The sequence below is a fragment of the Hyperolius riggenbachi genome, chromosome 4 (genome assembly GCF_040937935.1).
Source record: "Hyperolius riggenbachi isolate aHypRig1 chromosome 4, aHypRig1.pri, whole genome shotgun sequence".
In the NCBI taxonomy this organism is placed as follows: domain Eukaryota; kingdom Metazoa; phylum Chordata; class Amphibia; order Anura; family Hyperoliidae; genus Hyperolius; species Hyperolius riggenbachi.
Genome location: NC_090649.1, coordinates 45859964 through 45878955, shown reverse-complemented (window position 1 = coordinate 45878955; position 18992 = coordinate 45859964). Strand labels below are relative to the sequence as shown.

Sequence of the window (18992 nt, the reverse complement as noted above, 5' to 3'; positions counted from 1 at the left end):
ACAGTCTTCCTTCACTGAGAGGGGCGGGGGAGAGGCGGTGATGCGCGGCTGATAGACGCGAATGGAGGCAGGGCTGCAGCCGTTAGCCCTGCCTCCAGGAGCGACCAAGCCTGCGACCAAGTGTCGCAGTGGGGGGTTTGGGGGTGAAGGGACCCCCGTTTAGCGGTGCGTATGCGGCGGTTTAGCAGGGGCACACATGCCCCTGCTAACTATGAGCTCTGAAGCGAGATTTATTCTCCCCAGGTTACCTTTGCCCCCAGAATCCCTTCGGGGGTTAAACCAGCCCTGAACCCATCTTCAGTAAAAGCTCCTCTCTAAATCCTGATATTATCTCCAGCCAGACACCTGGGACTTCCTAAAACAATTACAGACCAGACTCACGCCCTGCAATTTGCGCCAGTTGGTTAGTTATTTCTGGATTATTTCCCATTTGATACATAATAGCTAATGATTACAAAGGGAAGAGGCCAATAAAAACTCTGAACACACAAAAGCTCTTGGAGCTCCAGTTTATGTCTCACATTTCCAAAGGACAGTAGCCATGGATTATACATCAGGCTTTATTTATACGCTGTTACTCTTGATTCTTCTGTACTTCATAAGAAGTTTGAATTGGTGGACTTCAGGACCCTCATCCAGGGCTTTTCCTCCGGGGCCCAGAGGGCTGCCAGTGATTGGAAATCTGCACATGTTTAATATCCAGATGCCTACTGAAACTCTCATGCAGGTAACAGATTGTCATCTAAAAGTATCCGTTAATGGCCAACTTTTTAATAAATGATCGTGTTTTCGATCAGATTTTCAGATTGTAAGCAATTGGCTGCTCTAAATTATACCCCATTAGCTGTTAAAACAATAAAAAGATCTACAACAGTGGAATCGACTCAAAAGTCTGTCCCGGGGCGTAACTATAGGAGAGCAGTGCCTGTAGCTGCGGGGGGCCAGAGGTGTGGGGAGGCCTTACCCTACTAACCTTTCCTCCTTCTAATACTTCAGATCAGGTGTTTTTGTGGCTACACATGCCATAGGTGTGAAAAACCCGATGGCCACACTTGCTTTATGATCTTTATAAGCTGGGCCCCCAGGCTGTGAGGGTCTCCAAGGGGTGGCAAGGGAAGTTTTGTGAACATAAATGGGGCCCCATTAAAGTTTTCTTGGGGGGGGGGGGGGGGGCAGGGGGGCATGATTTGTAGTCAGACCCCTGGTCTGTCCTGATTGAGAAAACTGGCAATCATCAAAATGAATGTGCTCCCAAGATTGTTGTACTTATTTCAAACCCTTCCCATTGAACTGTCATCTCAATACATTGCTAACATTCGGTCTCAAATTATTAAATTCACTTTGAACCAAAAATCCCCTAGAATAAGGATTAAAACCCTAACGCTACACAAACAAACCAAGACCTCCATAAATATTGGTTTGCATTACACTTACCTAGAATTCTAGACTGGACTAATGAATCAGATCAAAAAGACTGGGTAAAGTTGAACAGGCTTCCTGTAGATAACCCATAGAAACTGTAGCGTGGCGGAAACCCAACAAGAATTTAAAGAAACGGGTGATCATCCCTTGATTTTTACAATATTAAAAGTGTTTGTAACGATTGTGGAACTTTCCCCGTGATCAGCGCACAACGCGTGCGCTGACACGGCGGAAATCCTCCACAAGCGTATAATTTGCAGGAACCCAGCAAAAGGTGCTACGCACCTGTAGAGGGAAATTCCTGTCGGCAGATGGCGCTGGGGAGTGCAGAGGAAACAATCCTCTGTACCTCCACAAGTGCCAGACAGGAATTGTACGAAGCGCAGAACGCAATCGCAAGAGAGGCGATTGCGAATGAGATTGAGCAAAGGGATAGGTTGTATGTGTGTGCGCCAATCCAGTCGCCACCCCGCGACCGCGCACACACACACAACAGCAGATACGAAATAGGAACGCGATCGCGAGAGGTGCGATCGCCAGACGTGACACAAGGCAGATCAGAATAGAATACGAGGGTAGCAAAGGCACAGCAAATACAATAAGGAGATACGGAAAATAACAAACGCTAGCTAACCGCGAACACCGCACTCATTCGCAACAGTTCACGCGGTTATGCGCGATCTCCACGTGATAAGCACAATAGAGACAAGCACACCTAACTAACCATTAACAGACAAACATGAAACAGAGGACGCGAGCGCTTGCTTAACGGTTACCTCACCGAGCCTGCAGCAAGCGCAGCGGACAAGACAGACACACGAAAACAGGGACAAACGAGAGATAGGATCCACAGCACTAGCGAAAAGTGGCTAGCGCGATCCAGGTACAGAGTAGCAGAACAGAAGGATCCCCAGCGCTAGCGAAAAGTAGCCAGCGCGATTCCAGGAGACAGAACAGAAGAGATAGCTGGTAGCAACCGCTGCACCAGCTATACTCCAAGAACAGAGATCAGAACCATTTCCTGTCGACCACCTTTGGGGCAGGACAATGGCAACAGGCAAGACAAGACAGAACAGGCAATACAGATAATACAACCTGACTGGGCTAGAAGGGGAGCCTAAAGCAACCCCCAGGAATTAACTATACTAGATAGCAATGGCTGACACTCCAGCAGTGTCCATCAGGAACAGACCATGGAAAGGAAATGTCCAGCAAAGCCTTCTGGGAAACATAAAGCTCTTATAGTGCCAGTCATCAAAGAAGGCAGGTAGGGGATTTGCATAACGAATGTATGCAAATTCCCCAGCAAGAGAACAGACCAGAAACTTGCAATGGAAAGACAGGTCTCTGTTCCAGAGACCTGCAGCCCACAGACTAGAGGAATGGACAAACAGCTGTCTGCCTGTGCAGCCAGCTGAGCGGATCATCACAGTGTTTCATTATTGTTGTAAAGAATATAGAATCTCCATTCAATCTGGGCTAATGACTCCTTTCTTAGTATACCCTGACTTTCAACTTGGTTGGGAGAAGGGCTTCCTATGTGGATGGAAAGCAGTCATGTCCCCATAAAGCTCAATTTTTGGCAAACGAGTCAGCATACACAGCCCTAAATGTGTTTCCAGTTTGACAGTACTTTCAAATTAAACATTGTTTCCCCCCTTCCTCCGCCCAAAAATAGAAAAAAAACTGGGAACTCTTACAGCCCCATTAAAACTAGAGAATAAACCCAACAGACATGTTAGCCTGGACCTATTCCCTGTTGAGCAGTACCAGAGCTGGCCGATGAGCCCCCCAACTCTACCTTTAAGTGCATATTGGTTAAGTGAATGTTGGTCCTGGCAGCCCATGCAGGGTGTTTGCTGAAGAACAGACTCATTTGTCTGGTTGGTTGGTTGGTCTGTGTGCTTCTTCCTCTAGGGGGACGATCTTCTCTGGTGGCATTTTACGTGAGTACGTACATGCTGCCTGGTCATGGTCATGGAGATGAGGCACCCATGAGGTGGAAGACCATGCACCATATCTGTACAGTGATGGATCCTTAAAGAGAAACTCTGACCAAGAATTGAACTTTATCCCAATCAGTAGCTGATACCCACTTTTACATGAAAAATATAATGATTTTCACAAACAGACCATCAGGGGGCGCTGTATGACTGATTTTGTGCTGAAACCCCTCCCACAAGAGGCTCTGGTACCGTACGGTACTCTGGGCAAACTGCCACAATGTAACAATGACACACACAGGAAATGGCTGTTTATAGCTGTCTGTTAAAGCCAGAACAGCTACATAATCTGCCCACAGTAACAATGTCACCATGTAATACATGTCAGAATGTGAATCTGGGAGAGGAAAGATTTTACAATGAGCAAACTCTGACTAAATCATGTATACATAATTATTGTAAAAATTAAGCACCTTTTTATATTAAATTATTTTCACTGGAGTTCCTCTTTAAAATGTGATTTGAAGAAATCACTAATGACCATTTTGGACAATTATGCAGCCTCTGTAACAGAACTTTTGTCTGAAATTAACTCCAGTGGTTCAAAAACACTTCTGTAACATCCGCAGAAGCTGCGGCTGCGGGCACGCAGGGTGTCTCCACAGCTGCCTCGCTTTTCTGTTCAGGGACCTCGCCCGTTCCTCCGGCGTCTAGTACGCCGAGGACGGGATTGTCATTTGCCCATAGGGGCGCTGTATTGCGCGGGCGCGCACGGAGACAGGACCTTTATGCGGGGAGGAGGCGCGTCAGCTGACCAGCCGGTCGGCTGACGTCAGAGGAGACTCACGGCGCTCCGGATTGGCTGATTGTTTTGGGCGCGGCCGTGGGGTCTCCTCTGCTTCAAAAGCCTTCAGTGTTCACTCGCAACCTGTCTGCTGTTGCGAATGCTTATGTGTTAGTGCTCAGACCTTAGACAGTATCCGGTGTGCTTTGATCTGGGAGGAAACCAGGGATTTCACACAAGACTAGGATTATTGTATTATTGTATATTTTGATATTCTGTGTATGACTCTGGCTTATCTCTGACTCTGCTCTTGCTAATCGATTCTTTACCTCTGCCCATCTGACTCTGTTGCTGAACTCTGCCTGATATCTCACTACTCTCTTGCCTGCCGATTTTGTACTTTACTTGCCCGCCTGTTGCCGATCTTAGCCTGTCTGACCACTCTACTCACCAGTGAGCCCTTGTCACTGGTGAGGTGCTCTCCAATAGTACCCACCAGCTCCTCTGGTGAGGTCTAGTCAAACTATTCAGTTACTGTGTACCAATAGTACCCACCAGCTCCTCTGGTGAGGTCTAGTCAAACTATCCAGTTGCTGTGTACCAATAGTACCCATCAGCTCCTCTGGTGAGGTCTAGTCAAACTATTCGGTTACTGTTGCACCAAGCACTACACACCTTGTTATTCTGCTAGCTATACTTGCATTATTGGTGATTCTGCAGATCACCACATAATCAGGTATAGCGTCTGTATTATCGGTGATACTGCAGATCACTCATAATCAGACGTCTGTGTTGCTACACCAATCGTTACAACTTCCTATTTCTTCTCCTCAGCTTGCAAAACAATTTGGCCCCATATTCAGCGTCCGAATGGGCAGTGTGAAAATGGTGGTCTTGTCTGGGTACGACACCGTCAAGAGTGCTCTTGTGGATCATGGTGATGATTTCGCTGAAAGACCCCATATACCGATGTTTGAGGACATTAACCAAGGATACGGTATGTCAAAGATCTCTTGATGTTTTGGAAACATGAACCTACTCAGTAGTGTGACTCAGCTGTTTCTGACTGGGCAGATAACGTGAAGGTCATACATACGTCTTGAATGATATTGGCAAAAACATACTTGTGATTCAAAACATCTGAAATGGGGCAGCATAACTAGGTGCTGCATATTTTTATTATTATTATTATTATTTTTTTTTACATGATGTAGGTTTATTTATAAAAACTAAAACAAAATCAAACACGTTGGACATTCTATTTTTCTCTGCAAGACCAGCTTGGTCAGTTGATTAGAGGATCTTTCAAATGCCAGTGAACGAAAGCGCCTTCTATTTAGGGGATAACCCTTAGTGGTGGCCACTAGTTGTGACCATTTATTTACTTTTTTTTAATTGGGGGCAGGATATATCTCGTGTCTTGTGACCCAGCCCAGCCAAAGGGGAGATGGCAGACAGGAGAGGAATATAATTCCAGAAATATCACAGTTATATCCTTTCATTGCAAGCTTATACACAAATCTTTTTGAAAGAAACCCAGTGTGAAAAAAAACCATAATGATGAGATACACTTTTTATCCTCCTACTCCTAAATCCCACATTTTGTTTTCTGTGTATCAATAAAGTATGTTAATTGTTGTACTGTCTCATATGATGACATAGTCTTTCAGTGTCCCAGAAGCAAAAATATATGAGCTATTGGACTTTTTTTTTTATCTCTGCCCTGCATTCAGAAGCTGTTCTCTACCAGGAGAGAGTTTTATGGCTGTAATTCCTTGTCAGCAAGGCTTACTTTAGTCGAGTTGAGAGAGGCTGTCACTTGCAAACCTGATGTTTAACGCTTTCAGGCAAAAACAAAAAAAAAAGTAAAAAAAAAGAAAAAGAAAAGGAGCACTGAATACTTATTTGTGTACTTAGCACTGTACATACACATGTCTATCTCATCATCTCACCTTGGGTACCCTTTAAGGCAGGCTGGTGTTTCTTTGGCAGTCCATTATATTTTGCAGAAATGTTGGTTATGGTGTTAAGTGGTGATTGATCTACACCTGCTTTGAGTATACTGTAGCTCCATTAATCATGAGCAAAGCTGCAGTTCATGGGTCCCTCTAGCCAGGGGTGCAGCTAGGCTCAGGCAAACCAAGCAGCCATTTGGGGCCTCATCTACAGCAGGGGCCTTCCATACTCCAGTCTGCCCTGTATGTAGGGATGAGCGTAATGACCTAATTACGAATTTCCGAAATTTCGCGAAATTACTACAATTACGATTTCAGCAGTAATCGAAATTTCGTAATTTTCGCAAATTACGCAAATTTTCGTAATTACGATTACGAAATTTAGTATTTTAAAGTTTGCAAAGGTTTCTATCCCTGTAGATGCCTAAAATGAATGAATAACCAACCTCCTTCTCTCTCTCTCTCTCTCTCTCTCTCTCTCTCTCTCTCTCTCTCTCTCTCTCTCTCTCTCTCTCTCTCTCTCTCCAGAGATTTGTAGTATTTCAAAACCATACTCACATTCATGACATGTCCAGGGATCAAACCCAGGCCAACCACATGGAAGACAGCTATGCTCACCACCATACCACCAAACACACACTAAATAGACTGCTAACCTAAATCTTACTTGTAGACAGTCATATGAGACACATGCTGGGTGCAGGGCTTTGTGATTGGACCATGCGATAGAGTGAGGTGCAAAAATGAAATCATGCCTAGCAGAGGATGGTTTCACAGTGCTAAATGCTAGGCTGGCTGTGGTGCAATTGGTTAGTGTGTCTGGCTGGTAACAGCAAGGTTACAGGTTCGATTCCATCCAGGCATGTCTTTTCCTTTTGCGTTCAACAGTTGTCCAAACAGAGCCAACAGAGCCCCAGATAGCCATGTAGAGTTAGGTCACAGCTAGCCTGGCTGTGGTGCAATTGGTTAGTGTGTCTGGCTGGTAACAGCAAGGTTACAGGTTCGATTCCATCCAGGCATGTCTTTTCCTTTTGCGTTCAACAGTTGTCCAAACAGAGCCAACAGAGCCCCAGATAGCCATGTAGAGTTAGGTCACAGCTAGCCTGGCTGTGGTGCAATTGGTAAGTGTGTCTGGCTGGTAACAGCAAGGTTACAGGTTTGATTCCATCCAGGCATGTCTTTTCCTTTTGCGTGCGCGCGCTGCGCCATTGAACCCCATGGGGTATTTTGCGTGCGTAAAACTTTACGCATGCAAAACTTTGTGCTCGGTGTTTGGACAACTGTTGAACTCAAAAGGAAAAGACATGCCTGGATGGAATCGAACCTGTAACCTTGCTGTTACCAGCCAGACACACTAACCAATTGCACCACAGCCAGGCTAGCTGTGACCTAACTCTACATGGCTATCTGGGGCTCTGTTGGCTCTGTTTGGACAACTGTTGAACGCAAAAGGAAAAGACATGCCTGGATGGAATCGAACCTGTAACCTTGCTGTTACCAGCCAGACACACTAACCAATTGCACCACAGCCAGCCTAGCATTTAGCACTGTGAAACCATCCTCTGCTAGGCATGATTTCATTTTTGCACCTCACTCTATCGCATGGTCCAATCACAAAGCCCTGCACCCAGCATGTGTCTCATATGACTGTCTACAAGTAAGATTTAGGTTAGCAGTCTATTTAGTGTGTGTTTGGTGGTATGGTGGTGAGCATAGCTGTCTTCCATGTGGTTGGCCTGGGTTTGATCCCTGGACATGTCATGAATGTGAGTATGGTTTTGAAATACTACAGATCTCTGGAGAGAGAGAGAGAGAGGAGGAGGACTGGCTGTGCTATTCATTTTAGGCATCTAGAGGGATAGAAACCCTTACAAACCTGAAAAAGTAAAATTTCGGTTGGAGACACGAAATTCGTCATTACGGGAGTGAAATTTCGATTACGAAATTGTAAATTACGATTTGAAAATTAATTACGAAATTACGAATTTGGGTCGTAATGTTAAATTTCGCATTCGTAATAAAAGCAGTTCGAAATTTCGAAAATTTCGGCTCATCTCTACCTGTATGTGACTTGTACAGCTGTCCCTGCCTCCCTGTCACTCACACACAGACCTCAGATCAGCAACAATGTGAACAGAGGAGAGAGTGAAGCAGTGGCGGTGGAGTATACAATGGAGTACACTTCAGATGCTTGAAGAGGAACTCCAGCCTAAACAAACATACTGTCATTAAGTTACATTAGTTATGTTAATTAAAATAGATAGGTAATATAATCTCTTACCCACCCTGTTTTAAAAGAACAGGCACATGTTGGATTTCATGATGGCAGCCATCTTTTTGGTTGGAAGGAGGTGACAGGGAGCATGAGACACAGTTCCAACTGTCCTGTGTGCTGATCACCCCTCCCAGTTGCTAGGCAACGTGAACAACAACATAGGAAATCCCATCATGCTCTGCACAGCATCAGGGAAAACAAGCCCGGGCTTTTTTTCTTTGATGGGTGGAGCTTAGCTAAAAATGCAGCTAAAAATGATGCTTTGGTAAGAAAACAAAGTTCTGATGCTGTGAAACTATTAAAGAAACACCAAGCCTTTTCAGTTCTGCTGAGTAGATTTTAAGTCCGGAGGTTCACTTTAAGTGAGATAATTGCTCCTTTCCTGCATTTAAAGTGTGCCGGACTGTTACTATGCATTGCTTTCCTCTTTTGGGGTCGCTGCTGATCTGCAGGTGTGTGAGTGTCGGGGAGCAAGAAGGGTGCTACATACCCGCACTGACACCAATGCCCTGTAGGGGAGACACCTTGGCTACTTATATGGGGGTTGGTACCCATACTTGGAGGACACCTGGGCTACCTATACTTAGGGGGGGTGGGCAACTTTGGTTTCCGATTATAACAAGAGACGGAACCTCTGATGAGTGGGGCCAGGGCCACAAATTATTTGCCGCTTGGGGCCACAAAAACCTTAGCAGCACACCTGCCTCTAGCAAAACATTGATATGGCCTCCCTTATGCCTGGTACACACTATGCAATTTCCCATCAGACAGATGGGTTGAATCAATTCTTTCCAACAGGTCCGATCTGAATTTCTATCACTTTTCTGATCAAGTTTGTATAGAAGTGATGGGAAATCAGAAAAATGATCTGAAATCAGATCGGATCTGTTAGAAACAATTGATTTGACACATCTATCTGACGAGAAATTGCATGGTGTGTACCAGGTATAACATTGACATCCCTTCCCCCATGGTGGCCCTCAAAACCAGGAGGCCAAGCAATCATATAACAAATACAGCCACCATAATTTTCTCAGCCCATACCGGTATATAAGAGGTATCTATAAATCCTAGAAATTACAATTTATTCCACTGAGAAAAATAAACTAAAGTGATTATTTTTTACCAATTCAGTAAATCAGAAGCCTATAAGGAGAACACTGCATAGCCGTGTGAATTCAGGTAGAAAATACATCATTTACTGTAATTCACTGAGGTCATTGCTTCTCCAAGCCTCATGCATTTGGCTTCTTGTGGCAGTATAACATATGTATGCACAGAAGAAAGAGAATCCTATCAGTGGGGGTAATAAAGATATATAGAAGGAATGTAAAACTCAACTTTTAATAAATATTTAAATAAAACTATTATAATTATAAACAGGCAGACAAAACACTAAAGGGCGGCAGAGGTCATATATATATATATATATATATATATATATATATATATATATATATATATATATATATATATATATATAATCAATCGTATGGCTCAGGCCTAAAATTAGCTCAAGACCTCTCTGCTGTCAAATTATACACAAAGTGATTGTTTATGTTTCGCCCCATAATTAGGGCTTTGTCAGGAGTGAAATAAGGTTTTCAGTGCAAATGGTGTTCAAACATACTGTATACATACCTTACCTTAGCAGCCTGGCTATATGATCAAGTCAACCAGACAGTATGGCTCTACACCCTTTTAAAGGATGATCTGCATTACAGATACCAACTATTGTGGGTATAACTCATTAGTATAGCTCCACCCAGTATTATCAGCAACTGATTGTCTGCATGGACTTCATACCTTCACCCCTGTACACACCCACTGTGTCAGCAAGTGGGCCTAAATAGACAGGGCAGGGGAATGGCTTTCCAGTTTGTATATCTACACCAGCTGGGGGTTGTGTGTGTGCAGGAGTGTTTCTCCTCACTTGTCCCCTGGGTCGGGCCGAGGCAGAGGTGAGAGAGGCTCCAGCCTCAGGGTGCAGTGTAGGAGGGGGCTCACAGCTCACTCAGCTATCATTCCCCTTTTGTGTTTGAAGACAGCAAAGAGAAAAAAGAAAAGGGGTACATACCAGTGACTGCCAGCTAGATGACTAGAGACTAAGGTGTTAGGGAGGTTGGGGGCTCTGGGGCGCCTCTCAAGGTGGCCACTAACGGTCCAATTTCTAGCGAAAAATTGTTTGAGCGATCAGGAATTCGGATCAGATTAGTTGTAAATAATCTACATTGATGGGCACAATCGATTACAAACGATTGTAAAAACAATCGTCCGATTGGATTTTCGTCGAACCAAAGTATGGATTTTCCTGTTGATTGTGATAGATAGGAAGCAAAGATTGGTTTGTTGATGGTGTAGTGAGCGATTTCACTTCTGATCAGAATTTCTGATCGCTCGAACTATTTTTTACTAGAAATTGGACCATCAGTGGCCACCTTTAGTTTAACAGCAATCAGCATGTGACAGCTGGGTGGGAGCAATGGAGGGGCACACTTTAGTGTCTCAGCCTTGGCTGCTGGAGGACCTTGTCCTGGCACTGCTTGTCCCAATGTCCCTCCCCTAATCACATTACCACCAAATAGTCTTATGGCCAATAGCACGTGTGGTCGCCTGTATTTATACTTGCACTATATGGGCTGAGGAAGGCAGGAGCAAATTGGTAAATGGGGAAATAAATCAGTGTTTAAAGATGTGATGACTGCATTGAAGCAATATCCAAAGGTTCAAAGGCTACATCCAGGGTGGGGGGGAAAGTCTCACTCACCTGGGGCATCTTTCAGCCCCTAGTAGTCTGTTAGATCCCTTGCCGTAATCCTGCACTGATCCAGGCCTCTGCTCTCCCCTCTGGAACCTTCTGTGCATGTGTGGACTAGCCGCACACCTCTCGTAATCATGCTCCCATTACCGGCGCGCTCTGTGCTTGCGCAGTTCAGAAAGAATTCAACCTGGCCGTGGGTTGCTGTATTTGGGAGGGGAGAGTGGAGGCCTGAATCAGTGTAGGACTAGCCCCAGGAGAGGGAAACATGTTTTTGCCCGGATGTCTCCTTAAAGAGGAACTCCAGTGAAAATAATGTAATAAAAAAAGTGCTTCATTTTTACAATAATTATGTATAAATGATTTAGTCAGTGTTTGCCCATTGTAAAATCTTTCCTCTCCCCGATTTACATTCTGACATTTATCACATGGTGACATTTTTACTGTGGGCAGGTTATGTAGCTGCTCCTAGCTGTTTTGGCTGTTGGAGACAGCTGTAAACAGCTATTTTCCGTCTGTGAACCTTGTTACGTTGTGGCAAACTGTCAAAAGTACCGCGGTCCTGAGAGCTTCTTGTGGGAGGGGTTTCAACACAATGTCAGTCATACAGCGATGATAATTTTATTATTAGACTGTATGCTTAACATATGAAGGCGAGGTCAGATTTAAATCACTTCTCTCTTACCTGCACCATGAGTACTTTCTCCATTATCTTATAGGTGTTCCCTTCAGCCATGGAGACAACTGGAGAGCTATGAGAAGGTTCACTCTCACCAAACTGCGAGACTTAGGCATGGGAAAGAGGACCATAGAGGATCGTATTGTTGAGGAGTGTGGATTCCTAACGAGGTTAATCGAATCATTAGAAGGTATGTTGGAAGATGTCAGTGCAATATAAATGCATAATATAAATGAATAATAATAATACATTATGGTAGGACATTACACTTTGACTATGGTAGGGATTGGATTGTGAGCTTCTCTGAGGACAGTCAGTGACATGACTATGTACTCTGTAATGTGCTGGAGAAGATGTCAGTGCTATAGTAATACATAATCACAATAAGGTAGAACATAAGACTATGACAATGGTAGGATTGGATTGTGAGCTCCTCTGAGGACAGTCAGTGACATGACTATGTACTCTGTGAAGTGCTGGAGAAGATGTCAGCGCTATATGAATACACAATAATAATAATAATATAGTAGGACATTAGACTATTACTATGGTAGGATTAGATTGTAAGCTCATCTGAGGACAGTCAGTGACATGACTATGTACTCTGTAAAGTGCTGCAGAAGATGTCAGTGCTATAGAAATACGTAATAATAATATGGTAGGACATTAGACTAGGACTACGGTAGCATTAGATTGTGACCTCCTCTGAGGACAATCAGTGACATGACTATGTACTCTGTAAAGTGCTGCAGAAGATGTAAACACTGTATAAACACATAACAAGTAATGGAAGGCTTGAATACGTGTGGATGGTTTTATTTCATTATTTTTTGATTAGTTCTCTTTAGTGAGTTTACAACTCTGTTTGCAGTGGCACATTCACAGTAATTGTATCTTATCTTTCATTATAACAGGTAAACCAACAGACTTGACTGAAAAAACTAACTTTGCCATTGGAAACATAGTTATATCCATTATCTTTGGCCAGCGGTTTGATTACCAGTATCCAGCCTTACACCGGCTCATGGGCCTCATGCACGAGAATATGAGGCTTCTCGGAAGTCCTTCAGTTGCGGTAATTATTGGCATTTTTGCACTTAGCCTTATACAGCCACCTAAAGCAATCTCCAGAAATAGAGCTAAATACTTCACATCTGATAGTTTAGTGTGATAACATTTTTTGCAGCTTCTGAAATACATTCTTAAAATGTTGATTTCATGACCAGAAGTATTAAAGAGAGGAAGGGCTCGATTCACAAAGCGGTGCTAACCCAGTTAGAGACTTTAGACGTGATAACCATTGCACCACGCTGGTGAAAAGCCAGTTTAGGCATGATAAGTTTAGGTGTGATAAGTTTAGGCGTGATAAGTTTAGGCGTGATAAGTTTAGGCATGATAAGTTTAGATAAATTTAGATCGTGCGCAAAGTCCCGCACGCAAAGCAGCACCCAGTGGCGTAGTTAAGGAGCTGTGGGCCCCGATGCAAGTTTTACAATGGGGCCCCCAAGCACTCTATACATAACAATTGATACGGTGCATCAAAACCTGCCAATGGCAACTACAGTGTCAGAGGTGCAAGAAGGGGATGGGGAACCATTTGTTAATGATTACCACTATTCAAAGTATCTATAGAAGTGATAATTATGAGCAAAGGACCAATAGAGAGCTAAAACTGTAGTTGAGGGAGGACCCTTCAGGGCCCCTCTGGCCCAAGGACCCCGATGCGGTCGCAACCTCTGCAACCTCTATTGCTACGCCCCTGGCAGCACCATTAAACTCTATGTGAAGTGCACCAGACTTTGCTAGCGTAAAACTTTTGATCAGCTGTGCACTGCGGTGCTAACCCAGTTGGTGCTTAAACTTATCACACCTAAACTTATCATGCCTAAACTGAGTTTAGGCATGATAAAGGGCTTTTCACCAGCGTGCTAACTGTTAGCACTGCTTTGTGAATCAGGCCCTAAGTGTCAGGATCAATGGGCGGGGCTTCTACTGGCTGGATTGTCTCATCCTGCTGTTCAGACTTGAAGGCACAGACAGAATTTCTGTGTGAGAGATGCAGACTATTTAATTTATTTATTTATTTATTAGATTTATATAGCGCCAACATATTACGCAGCGCTGTACAATAAATAGGATTACAATCATAACAGGGTTGACAGAACAATACAGGTAACAGACCATAGATACAACAATACAGGTAATAGCAATAAGATACACAACACAATGCAGATAGGAGTACAATGCCAGATCATAAACTGGAATGGTAGTAGTAAAAAATTACCAGTTCCAAATTCTGGGTAAAGTGCACATAGTCAAGTATGATACACAAGGGAAGAGGGCCCTGCTAAAGGCTTACAATCTAGAGGGAGGGGCTGGTGACACAAAAGGAGGGGGTGCATCAAGAAGTTATTGGCAGTAGGGATTAGGGTAGTGTTGAGTTGATGTAGGCCTCCTTGAAGAAGTGAGTTTTGAGTGCTTTTTTGAAGGTGTTGAAGGTGGGAGCGAGCCTGATGGGCAGCGGGAGAGAGTTCCACAGGATAGGGGCAGCTCTAGTGAAGTCCTGCAGTCTGGCATGGGAGTGCGAGATGCGTGGCGTGGTTAAGAGGAGGTCGTTGGAGGAGCGAAGTGGGCGGCCAGGTGTATATCTGCTGACCAGGTCAGAGATGTAGGTTGGGCAGGACTTGTGTAAGGATTTGTAGGCCAAACATAGGATCTTGAAGCTGATTCTGAAGTAAATTGGAAGCCAATGAAGGGATTTACGTAGGGGAGTTGTGGAGACAGAGCGGTGGGAGGAGTAGATGAGTCTGGCTGCTGCGTTCATGATGGATTTTAGGGGGGCGATGCGGTTTTGAGGAAGGCCTGACAAGAGGGAGTTGCAGTAGTCCAGGCGGGAGATGATGAGGGCATGGACAAGGAATTGTATTTATATAGATTGACATCTTCTATTGCTCTATATAGACATGTCACTGACTGTCCTCAGAGGAGCTCACAATCTAATCCGTACCATAGTCATAGTCTAATATCAGGGCCACTGAATATGTTGGCACTTTATAAATCAATAATAATAGATCAATAATAATAATGTCCTACCGTATTATCAGGGCTGCCATCAGACATTTTTGGGCCCCTCTCACATCATCTGGCCTGCCCCCCCTCCCTGGGCCCACCCACTGGTTGCTGGGCCCACCCACTAGCCACCCCACCCCCGTGTCTGTGCGCAAAGTGCGCTGCGGCAAAAAATGTGCATGGCTCCGACACTGAAGAAAGCGGCATGCACAGCGTGATGTGGCAAAAAGTGGGCGTGGTCATGTCATATTGTGGGTGGAGCCAAATACTAGCAAAATACAGATAGTCCCCGGTTAACAAATGAGATAGGGGCTTGTAGGTCCGTTCTTATCCTTCATCTGTTTTCTTTTGTCCCCCTCTTTACTACCTATGCCTCTTTTGTCCCCGAATCAAAAGCCCTGGGCCCCTGACTGCAGTGTCAATTGTCCCCCCCTGATGTCTGTCCTGCGTATTATTATAATGCATTTATATAGTAATGGCATCTTCTGCTGCACTTTAGAAAGTACATAGTCATGCCATTGACTGTCCTCAGATGAGTTCACATTTGAATCCCTATACTAGCCATAGTCTAATGTCCTACCATATCATTATTATGTATTTATATAGCACTGAAAGCTCCTCCAGCACTTTATAGAGTACATAGCCTTGTCACTGGCTGTCCTCAGAGGCACAGATGAGCTCACAATCTAATCCCTACCGCATTCATGCTCAAATGTCTCACCATATTATTAATATTTTGATGTATTTATATAGCACTAACATCTTCTGCAGAACTTTACTGAGTACATAGTCAGGTCACTGACTGTCCTCAGAGGAGCTCACAGTCTAATCCCTACCATAGTCATAGTCTAATGCTCTATATCATTATTATGTATTTATATAGCACTGACATCTTCTGTAGAACTTTAGAGAGTACATAGTCATGTTAGTGACTGACTGTCCTTTAGAGGGACCACAGTCTAATCCTACCATAGTCATAGCCTAATGCCCTTCTATTTTATTATGTATTAATGTTGCACTGACATCTTCCACAGCACTTTACATAGTACATAGTCATGTCATTAACCTCCTTGCCGGTCTAATTCCCGCCGGCAAGGAGGCAACGCAGAACTTTTTTTTTATTTTTTTGTTTTTTTTAAATCATGTAGCGAGCCCAGGGCTCGCTACATGATAGCCGCTGAGCGGCGGCATCCCCCCACCCACTCAGATCGCCTTCGGTGATCAGAGTAAGCGATCAGAGTAAGCAGGAAATCCCGTTCAGAACGGTATTTCCTGCAGGGCTTCCCGGGTCGCCATGGCGACGGGGAGGGATGACGTCTCCGACGTCATAGACGTTGGAACGTCACAGGGAATCCCGAACCACCCCTCAGTGCTGTCTGGCACTGATTGGCCAGGCTGGGCAGGGGTCTGGGGCAGGGGCGGGCGGCTCGGCGCGGCGGGTAGCGGCAAATCGGCGGGTAGCGGCGGTGATCGAATGTTACAAGCAGCTAGCAAAGTGCTAGCTGCATGTAACAAAAAAGAATTATGCAGATTGGCCCAGCGGGGCCTGAGAAATCCTCCTGCGCAGGTTACCCCGAGCTGAGCTCGGGATAACCAGCAAGGAGGTTAAAAGTGACATAACTGTACAGTTGCAATGCTTCCTGCTTTGTGCATCTCTGAATCATGCCTTAGGTATTATGAAAAGATTTCTGTAGCATAGAACATGTTATACATTTTATGTGTGCCTATTGTTTGCTGGTTGCTTTGGGCAAATATTAAAAGCTTGAATTTTACTTGAAGTTTTTGGGGTGGCCCCATGCTCATTTGTATAAAGGTACCGTAAATGTTATTTTCATTCACTACCCAGTCCAATAACCCTTCTGGGTCTTCACATTGTTATACATCATCTGCAGGCACACAACGCTAATCTTTTTCTCCAATGTATCTGGATTTATTGTATTATTTACTTTGCAGGGGACTTGGGGGTATCAACCCTTCTCCCTTGCAGCTGCCCCTGTTCTAGAGGTTCCTACATCTCCACCTCTCCTTGGTAAGAAGTGGTATGGTCCAAAGAGGAAGATGGGTGGAGATTCTGTTCTCTAATACCTCTCTCTGTTTCCTTTTCCTCATTGTATTCTCCACAATTTCTGGTTATAGAGGTCTACTCTATAGTAATACTGCAGTGATTTTACAAGTCGGCTTGGCTTTCTCTGTAGAAAACATTGTTCATTGTTTGTTTTTGTGGGGTTTTTTTTATGATCAATTAAAAATTTTGTCTTGCTCTTAGAGATATAACTTTTTCCCGGTCCTGCGCTACCTGTCTAGCGGACGCCGCAAAGTGATGAAGAATATAGAAGACCTGCAGAATTTTTTCAAAACGGAATTTGTTGACCACCTTAAGCAGCTGGACAGAGATGACCAGAGAGGGTTTATCGATGCCTTCCTCGTCAAGCAGCAGGAGGTAGTGTACAGTTTGTAACTTGTACCTGCTCTGATTGCTTTGTGCAATGTAACAATTAGGCCATTTAACCCCTTCCCGACCGGCCGCCTAACAGCGATAAGCTTCGGAAAGGTGGCAGCCCCAGGACCGCCTAATGTCGAAAGGCGTCAAGAGTGGTGGGCGGAGATTAGCGGAGATGGAGCGTGCATCCCCGCTTGAGTGACGGAGTGGAGCTCCATCAACAGTCTGCCAGCGGCGATCCCTGCTAACAGACTGAAAAAAAAAAAGAAACAGCTGTTTCTTTTGTTTATACAGTGCTGTGATCTAATGCAGCGCTGTACTGGGGACAGCCCTGTCACTCGACTGTACCCTGGAGAGGCTCCGATCGGGATCCCCTCTCATAGGCTGAAGCCTATGAGAAAGGATCGCCCTGATTTGCTGTTGGGGGGAGGGAGGAAAAAAAAACAACAATTTTATTCAAAATTAAATATAAAAAAAAATGAATAAAAAAAAAAAAAAACCTATAACTGTCAGCAGAGATCAGAGCCCACCAACAGAAAGCTCTGTTGATGGGCAGAAAAGGGAGGGAGATTGGTTTGTGTGCAAAGTTGTTCGGCTCTGCAGCGAGCTGAATTGTAAAAAATAGCCTGGTCACTGGTGGGAGGGGGAAGCCTGTGGTCCTTAAAGGACTACCGGAGGGGGGTCGGGGGAAAATGAGTTGAACTTACCCGGGGCTGCTAATGGTCCCCCGCAGACATCCTGTGCCCATGCAGCCACTCACCGATGCTCCGGCCCGCCTCCGGTTCACTTCTGGAATTTCAGACTTTAAAGTCGGAAAACCACTGCGCCTGCACAGCCACACCCTCCCTCCCGCTGATGTCACCAGTAGCGTACTGCGCAGGCCCAGTATGGTCTGTGCATCTTAACTATTGCACAGGACAGAAGGAAACCATAGAGAAATTCACCCTGTAAGTATTTAGAGAGTTTAGCCTGATTAATTCCCCCTCATCTGTGACAAAATCAAAAGTGTAGTTTGATATATCAGCTGTGTCAGCTGGCTGCAGCTAATTTGTAAACACAGGATGTTAACAATATGTCTGCTTCCATGAAAGCAGGAAGTGGCCAAAATGCAGATTTATAGCAGGATTTGTATCAGCTGTAACTTAAAAAAATGTTTATCGGGCTGTTGCTTATATTTTAAAGCAGATAGGAAGTTCCGAGTTCAGGTCCACGTTAACCACTTGAGGACCATAGGCTTATACCCCCCTAGTGACCAGACTTTTTTTTACTATTTTTTTACCAGTTAGGCCACTGCAGCTTTAAGGCTTTGCTGCAGGGCCATACAACTCAGCACACAAGTGATTCCCCCCTCCCCCCCTTTTCTGCCCACCAACAGAGATTTCTGTTGGTGGGCTCTGATCCCTGCTGGGATGTTTGTTTATTTTTTTTACAATTAAAAAAAAAAAAAAAATTTACCCCTTTTTTCAGATTTTTATTTACCTCCTCCCCCATCGCAGCGATCGGCTCTCATAGACATCAGCTGATCGCTCTCCTGCCTCCCAGAGGGGCAGCCATGTCACATGGATGCCTTAGATCGCTGTACACTGTAAATAGAGGGCGGTTTTGCTGTCTAACAGTCTCCTAGCGTCGATCGCTGCGGAGCTCCATCATACAAGTGGATTTGCGCT

The 18992-nt window shown here is 44.6% G+C and overlaps 1 protein-coding gene across 1 annotated transcript in view; it reads left to right on the top strand.

Moving 5' to 3' along the window:
• The first annotated feature begins 521 nt into the window (after positions 1-521).
• The window catches only part of LOC137570337 (cytochrome P450 2K6-like), a 45182-nt gene continuing 26711 nt past the window's right edge, over positions 522-18992 (top strand). Inside the window, exons 1-5 of the mRNA XM_068278983.1 lie at positions 522-727; positions 4984-5146; positions 11857-12006; positions 12731-12891; positions 17152-17325. Coding sequence (XP_068135084.1) covers positions 542-727; positions 4984-5146; positions 11857-12006; positions 12731-12891; positions 17152-17325 — 834 coding nt within the window. The 5' untranslated portion in view covers positions 522-541. The remainder of the gene's footprint in view (positions 728-4983; positions 5147-11856; positions 12007-12730; positions 12892-17151; positions 17326-18992) is intronic.